Source organism: Podarcis liolepis (assembly GCF_965112155.1).
Source record: "Podarcis liolepis genome assembly, chromosome: 17".
Taxonomy (NCBI): Eukaryota; Metazoa; Chordata; class Lepidosauria; order Squamata; family Lacertidae; genus Podarcis; species Podarcis liolepis.
This window is the reverse complement of record NC_139571.1, coordinates 43,853,939-43,860,782: the sequence shown is the minus strand read 5'-3', so window position 1 is coordinate 43,860,782 and position 6,844 is coordinate 43,853,939. Positions and strand designations below refer to the sequence as shown.

The following is a 6,844-nucleotide window of genomic DNA, read 5'->3' as shown; positions in this document are numbered from 1 at the left end:
TATAGAAAACCAGTTGGCACAAAAGTCTTCAACGCAAAACCTTGACCATTCCCAAAATTTTAAAAAATAATCTCGGGGGAAAATACTCTACTTCTGCTAACCCAAAATAAAAAATAAATAGTAACTTTTGAACTGCACTCCTGGATCACATGTTTTAAGGTCGCAAGCAGTCGAGACTTTTTGGATCTAGAGAAAGGGGCACTTTGACAGTTCAGGGTCTTTTGTGGGTTTTGTTTCCTCCCGCCCCCCCAAAAAGAAGATCTCCACTTTCTGCAGTGGGAGCTGCCCGGTGGGTAGGGGGAAACTGGCACGCGGCAACCCACCCATGGGAACCCCTGGGGGGAAGGGACCCGGTCCATTTCAAGTTTCTGTTAGGGCCCGATTCAGGAAAGCCCTTTAAGGCACGAGCTTAAAGCCAAGGGATCTCCCGCCAAGCTGCCGTCGGGATCTTAAACACTTTGCTGAATTGGGACCCTACCGCGGAGCGGGGGAGTTGCGTCAGGGCGGGGATCAGAAGGAAGCGGCGCGCCAGGAGGAGGAGAGCGCGCCCTTGGGGCGCAGGAAGCCGCGTGGAGCGCCCGGTGCGCTTGGCTTCCAGTGCGGACAGCGCCTCTGCAAAGCGCCGGGGAGCCTGGGACGGGCCCTCGAGCCTTCGGGGGACCCCTGCCGGCTTGCCACTGCCGTCAACCCCGCCCCGGGCCCTGGGTGTCTTGCCCTCTCCGCCCCGCCGGGCGCCGCCCCTGGAGGGAGGCGCGCGCCTGTCCTACACGTCGAGGACGTGGTTGAGATAGGAGATGTAGCAGATGGCCAGGCGCAGGATCTCGATCTTGGAGAGCTTCTTGTCGGGCGGCAGCGTGGGCAGCAGCTTGCGCAGCTCGGCGAAGGCCAGGTTGAAGGCCTCGACGCGGATGCGCTCCCGGGTGGCGTGCGCCGAGCGGTACTTGGCGGTGGCGCGGCGCCGGCGGCGCTTCTCCTCGCGGCTCAGCGGCTGCTGGGGGTGCGGCCCCGGGCGACCCTCGCCGCCTCCCGCCCCGTCGCCGTCGGGCGCCTCCAGGTCCGAGGCGCAGCAGCTGCGAAGCCCTTTGGCCTCCAGGGACTCCGGGTCCGACGGCGCCGACGACGGGTGGTCCGAGTCCAGCGCCTGGTCCGGGCTCAGCATCATCTGGCAAAGAGAGAAGGCACCGTCAGCAGCGACGCCCAGAAAGAAGTGGAGCGCCAGACCCTCACCCTCGACGGCAGCCTGGGAGCCCAAGCGTCAAGCAGAGGTGTTTTGTTTTTTTCTTACGGAGAAGAAATACCTTGGCAAGCAAAAGGAAATAACTTCCAGCAGTGCTTGATTTATAACATAGAACACAACTGCTTTATAATATAATTGTGGGGCGTCCAGAAAGTGGAAAGCGGCGCAGCTTCCCAAAGTATAATTCGAAACGAGCCTCTTACATGTGCACCTAAAGTAGGTACACAAACTCAATGAGAGGTGTGAGCTTCCTTTTGCTGGACAATCTCATTTATACTATGGGATGGTCTTCGGGATCTCTTGATGCTTTTGCTCGTTTTGAGAACAGATCTATCCATATTCTGCAAATAAAATTTCTTTTGATACCATACCATGCTACACTGAAATGTTTGAATGTTTATTTGATTGCCCTTGAATCTCCCGGCCAAACCAGTGTGGCGCGCCAACACGCCTTGAAAACCACGGGGTTGGGCTCTCCCCTCACTGCGACTGGCGCAAGCTTTGCAGGGCAAGCTTTGCATTGGAGGAATCCCGTTTCCATCAACTGTGGCTCCGAAGGGGCTGGAGAGGGACCAGGCAAAGAGAGCCAGGAAGCTCTGGGCGAGGGCAGCTGGGAGGCAGAAGACGGGCATAGAAGGACTTCCAAGCGGGCAAAGCGCTTCGCCATGCACAGCCCTTGCCGTATTTGTTTGTTAAATTTGTAGAGCGCCCTTCATCCGAAGATCTCAGGGTGGCTCACAATAGAGAAATACAAGATCAAATTACAAAGCGTGAAAAAACTTGCCAAGAATTCTCCCCCTCCCCCGCGCACAAGCGCATTAAAAAGCATATAGGTTGTAAATCAGCCCAAGGTTTGGTTGAAGAGGAACGTTTTTGCCTGGTGCCTAAAGGTGAAGAGGGGCGGACTTCGGTAATTTTTCGTAATATGGCGCCAGGTGTGCAGCCGACATTTGGTGCCCCCAAATGGGTCTTCGCAACTCTGGATCTTCTCAATCTTGTGCCCTCTTGGCTCGGCACCCTCTGCGGGAGAACCACCTGCGCCACCATAAATCTGGCGCTGAGCAAGGAGGGCGCCAGGCGAGCCTTCTTGGGGGTGAGCGTTGCACAAACGAGGACCCACCTCAGAAAAGGCCCCTTCTGGTGCTGCTACCGGGGGTCTCAAATTTCAGCGGTACCCTGTGGGGTGCCAAAATTCAGCGCCCCTCGCCCGCCTATCGCCTTCCATTCTACCTCCTCGTTGCGGCGCCCCTGAGGACCCGCACTGGTCGCGCTCCCCTAAATCTGCCTCTCTTGCCCCCCCCCCTCTGGACCTCTCACACGAAGAAGGGCCTCCGATGGGGAGACCGGCATTGTTATCGCTACTCTTCCATTGTCTCCTGAGACAGACGGTGCCAACCGAGAGAGCAGCAGGTAGACATGGGCAGCGTTTGGGGCGTGCAGAGGGCTGCGGAACGACCCTTGAGCCATTCTCCTTCCAGGGGGCTGCCAGGACCCCCGACTGGTCCATAGGCAGTTGCAAACGGGGCGGGCGGCGTGGGTGGGGGTGTGCCTTGTCTAGGCCCCCTGTCTAAGTCCAAAGGAGAAGCGAGATTCAAAGCAGGGACCTGCATAGAGCCAGAGTCAGAGCTGTGTCTCTTTAGCCACCAAGGCCGCGCTGCCCAAACTCCCAAACAACTGTCCATAACGCACGCCCCCCCCCTCTCTCTCTTCCACACACAAGCAATATTATTGCCGTTTTTACGTTGCTGTTTTTTTACAATTGCGTTTACATCACTATGCTATCGATACCAATCTGCCAGCACAACATTTTCAGCAATTCAGGCAACACATTGAGGGCGGGCAGGATGGAATCTTATCCAGCTTCTTAATCAACGGGGCTTATTAACATTATCATAGAATCATAGAATTCCACAGAGCTGGGAGGGACCCCGAGGGTCATCCAGTCCAGCCCCCTGCAAGGCAGAAATCTCAACGGGCCCGAACATTTCATAGACGGGAGGGCGGAGGAAAGGAGAGAAAGCTGAAACGAAGGGCTCTGTAGCCGCTTTGTTGGACCTACTATGTAACCGGGCCGTTAATCGTTCTTATCTATTCTGATTTATACACTTTGTCTTAATTTATAGCTGCGCGGGCACACTCAAAAAAGCCCGCTGCTCCGTTTATGTTTCGTTTGCAAAAGAAAAATAGCAAGAGCCTTAGCAATCCAAGCCATAGCTCCCTGGCTGCTCCCAAACCACGGAATCGACATTAAATGTTTCGAGGTGCGCTATCCTACAAAGGTTTATTCGGAAGTGATCGAAGCTGCCTTAAAGAGGGACTCGCTCCCACGTAAAGGGTGTGTGGGAGTGACGCAAATAAGACTGGTTTTGTGTTCCCGCTTTCTAAATCCAAATCCAAAAGTTACGTTGCCATTGCTAAGGAGAGACCAGTTCTGAACTCAAAAGGCCGGCCCGCTCCCAGGCTGAGCCTCGAATCCGACCTCGGTGTGAAATACAGAAAGTCAGACTATTTGGGGAGCTATTTGGGGTTTGTTGCGCCTCGCTAGCGGATGCCAACGCGGTGAACGTCGAGGAATGTGGTTTTTAAGTCGGCGAAGGCCCCCCTGCTGGACATGGGGGTGTTAAAATGCCAACGTGGGGCACTCTTAGTTGGGCATCGGAAGGAGAGAGTGCCCTCCTCTCCTGGTGAGAATCTCAGCTCCCGAAAGCGATCCCTTTTCGAGTCACCACCTAACAATGGACCAGACAATGCAAGGGATCAAGATTTCGACCGTCGGGAATCGTGGACGATGCGAGGATCCAACTACCGGTACATTAACAGCAGCAACCTTAGGGAGAAAGCGCCGGGTGTTGTTCTTGTTCAAGGATCCTGTTTGTTTTAGCGTCCGGTGGTTTTCCTTGCGCGCGTAGGAGCAGGCGAGGGGGGGGGGCTGTTCAAAGGGATGTTAACATGTTGCGAAGAAGGGGGCCTGTTTTGCAATCTGTGCTCCCCCCGCCCCGCCGCTTTCAAATGCATATACCAGAACAATGTTGTGAACCGCCCTGTGACTTTCAGATGAAAGGCGGTATACAAATACCTATAATTCAGGGGCACTTAAACTCTCTCGGCTCCGGTAGATTTAGTTTGCTTAGCAGGTGAAGGAAGTGCGGGGCAGCAATCAGGTGCACGTGCGAAGCTAAGCGGGGTCCGCTCAAATGGACCCCAAGCTGAGCTTCCTGCCCCGTCGGGGGGTGGAGTAGATGGCCCTCGGCGCCCCTTTCTATCCCAAGACCCGTTAATGAGAAGCTGGAGTCGGAGGAGGAGGGAAAGCGGCCCCAGCAAGGCCCCTCGGACCCACAAGTGGCTCCCCGGCCACCTCGGTTGCCCGAGCGAGCGCCTTTCCGGAGCCGCCCTGGCTCGGGATCGGAGCGCGCCCCCGGGCGAGGATCCGGAAGGGCCCTCGCCACCCATCGCCAAGGGAATGAGCGCGCCTTGCCATCTGTCAGGGAGAACTTCCAGGGACACGCGGGCATCTCAGAAAACAATACAGTGCCAAGCAGGAGAGAAGACCTGGGGGGAACTGGGGGGGAGGGGAGGGGAGGGTGAAGTTCCTGAGTAGCTGGAAAGGCGATGGGGAGGGGAGAGGGTCCCTGAGGACGAGGACAAGCATCAATTAAATTGTTTGTATTATTATTACTAATATTACTAATATTACTATTATTGCCAAGGCTTTGCAAAGCTCAGTGTTTTCGTTTGATTACCAAAAATGACACACCGCCCTGGGATCTGTGGTTAAAAGGTGGCATATAAATCGAAATCATCATCATCATCATCATCATCATCATCATCATCTAAAAGGTCCCCCCCCGTTTAAGGCCAGAGGAAATCATTACTATTACAAAAGATTTAAAGGAGAGCGGTAGAAATAAATATTGGGGAGCGATGGGGAACAGCCTGCCCTGGAAACCTGGCGCGGCGCAGGATCTCCGAAGCCCACCGGTGTTATTTGGCAAACAATGAGCCAATTACGGAAGTGTTGCTTTTGTCCCCGGTTCCGGGGCTTGAACCCGGAGAAGAAGATCTCGGGGACTGGGGAGGCGACGCGTTTCTCTCCGAAGTTGCTATCGGGTGTTTTTAAAAAAAATATATAAAACAGGGGGAAATGCGTTTAAGATTTAAAAATAATAATACTAATATTCACAAGGAAATAATAGTCCAGCTGAAAAGCAAACGAGAAACGCAAACGGAAAATAATGTTTTTGGAGCGCTCCTAACAAGTCGAGGGTCTGTATGGGATTTCCTGCGCATTTGGAAGGCGGCTCCGCTGGGCTTCGGAGCCGAAGTTCTGCGCTGGAAGCCGGGTTTGCCCGAGCGAGCCTCGGATTTCGAAGGCATTTATTTCTGCTTGCCAAGTAAATCTATATACTTAGGCTGGCGACTCGAGGGAAGGTGCCTCCCCGGAACGTGGGTCTTCAGAGCCCTTTTAAAAATAATAATCACCATCATTTTTGAATTTATTTTTTAAGGCATCTTCTTACGCAAATCCCTACGGCCTAACCGAGCCATCGCCCTGTTTTCCCTTCCTGCCCAGCCAGCCTCACCTGGTGCGCGTGAACATTTTTTTAAAGGACTTTACCTTGCCGGAGCCTTGACGACCCCCTTTCTTGCAACGCCTCCGACCCCCTTTTTCGGCGCCTCAAATAAAATTCCAGCAGGGCTTCATCTTAGTCTTTGGACATGAAACAGTACAAAAGGAGAAACGGGGAGAGAGATGGAGGGGGGCGGGGGGGGGAGTGATCCACATAGGAAAATAAATAAAAAACAAATCCTATCGCTAGACCGGAATCGTTTTCATCGCCTGGCAGAAATGGAGGAAGAGAGCGCAACTGTCAACAAACGAGAAATAAAATGCACTAGGGGGAAAAAACAAAACATCGGGGGGGGGGGGAGAGAGAAGGACACCTCGGCAGGTCTCTAAGCAGGTCTCTCTAAGGCCCGAGGAGGCTGAATTGTGGCTCGAGGCTCCCAGTGGGGCTGGTCAGCCGGCGCCTCCTGCCATGATCGGGGCGCGCAACAAAAGAGATGGTGCGCGAAGGAGGACGGAGAGCGCGGTCCTCTCGGCGGGCGCGCAAGGCGGCGGCGGGCCCGACGGGGCTTTTGTTCCGACGACGCCTCTTCCTGCTCCTTCCTCCCTTCTCGGTCGCCCCTCGCCGCCTTGGCCCTTCTGCGGGAGGAAGGAGGGAGCCCGGGCCGGCGGCGGGGCTCCGCGCTGCCCATCAAGGTCTGGAGGGGGCCCACCAAGCAGCCGGGGCCCCCCCCGGGAAGGGGGCTGGGGGTGAGCTGGGCGTGGAGAGATGCGTCGGGATCCCCTGCAGGTTCCGGCGGATTCGTGTCCCGGAGAAGCGGCTGGCTATAAAGGCGCAGGAGGGAGGAGGCGCCGGCATGTCCCCCCCCCCCAGCCCAGCCGCGTCGAAGTTGCTACCCAATGGGCGATCCCATTGGACTGCCCGCGAGAGGCGCGTCGCTTAATTGGACTTGACATCTGTCACCGGGTGGGAGTTTCAGGGCCCCGAGATTGCCAGCCAGCCAGCCGCTCGGAGGGCAGCATCCGCGGGAGAGGAGAGATGG

At 55.5% G+C, this 6,844-nt stretch overlaps 1 protein-coding gene across 1 annotated transcript; it reads right to left on the bottom strand.

Annotated features, from left to right (window-relative positions):
- Window positions 1-577: 577 nt before the first annotated feature.
- NHLH2 (nescient helix-loop-helix 2) lies at window positions 578-6,159 on the bottom strand. The gene is made up of 2 exons (XM_083482060.1): window positions 5,853-6,159; window positions 578-1,162 (listed from the first exon to the last, which is right to left on the bottom strand). The coding sequence occupies exon 2, from the start codon at window positions 1,160-1,162 to the stop codon at window positions 764-766; it is 399 nt and encodes a 132-aa protein (XP_083338186.1). The 5' UTR covers window positions 5,853-6,159; the 3' UTR covers window positions 578-763.
- Window positions 6,160-6,844: the final 685 nt, after the last annotated feature.

Excerpts from the sequence above, each read along its gene's own strand:
- NHLH2 (XM_083482060.1), bottom strand. The coding sequence starts at position 1,162 with ATGATGCTGAGCCCGGACCAGGCGCTGGACTCGGACCACCCGTCGTCG.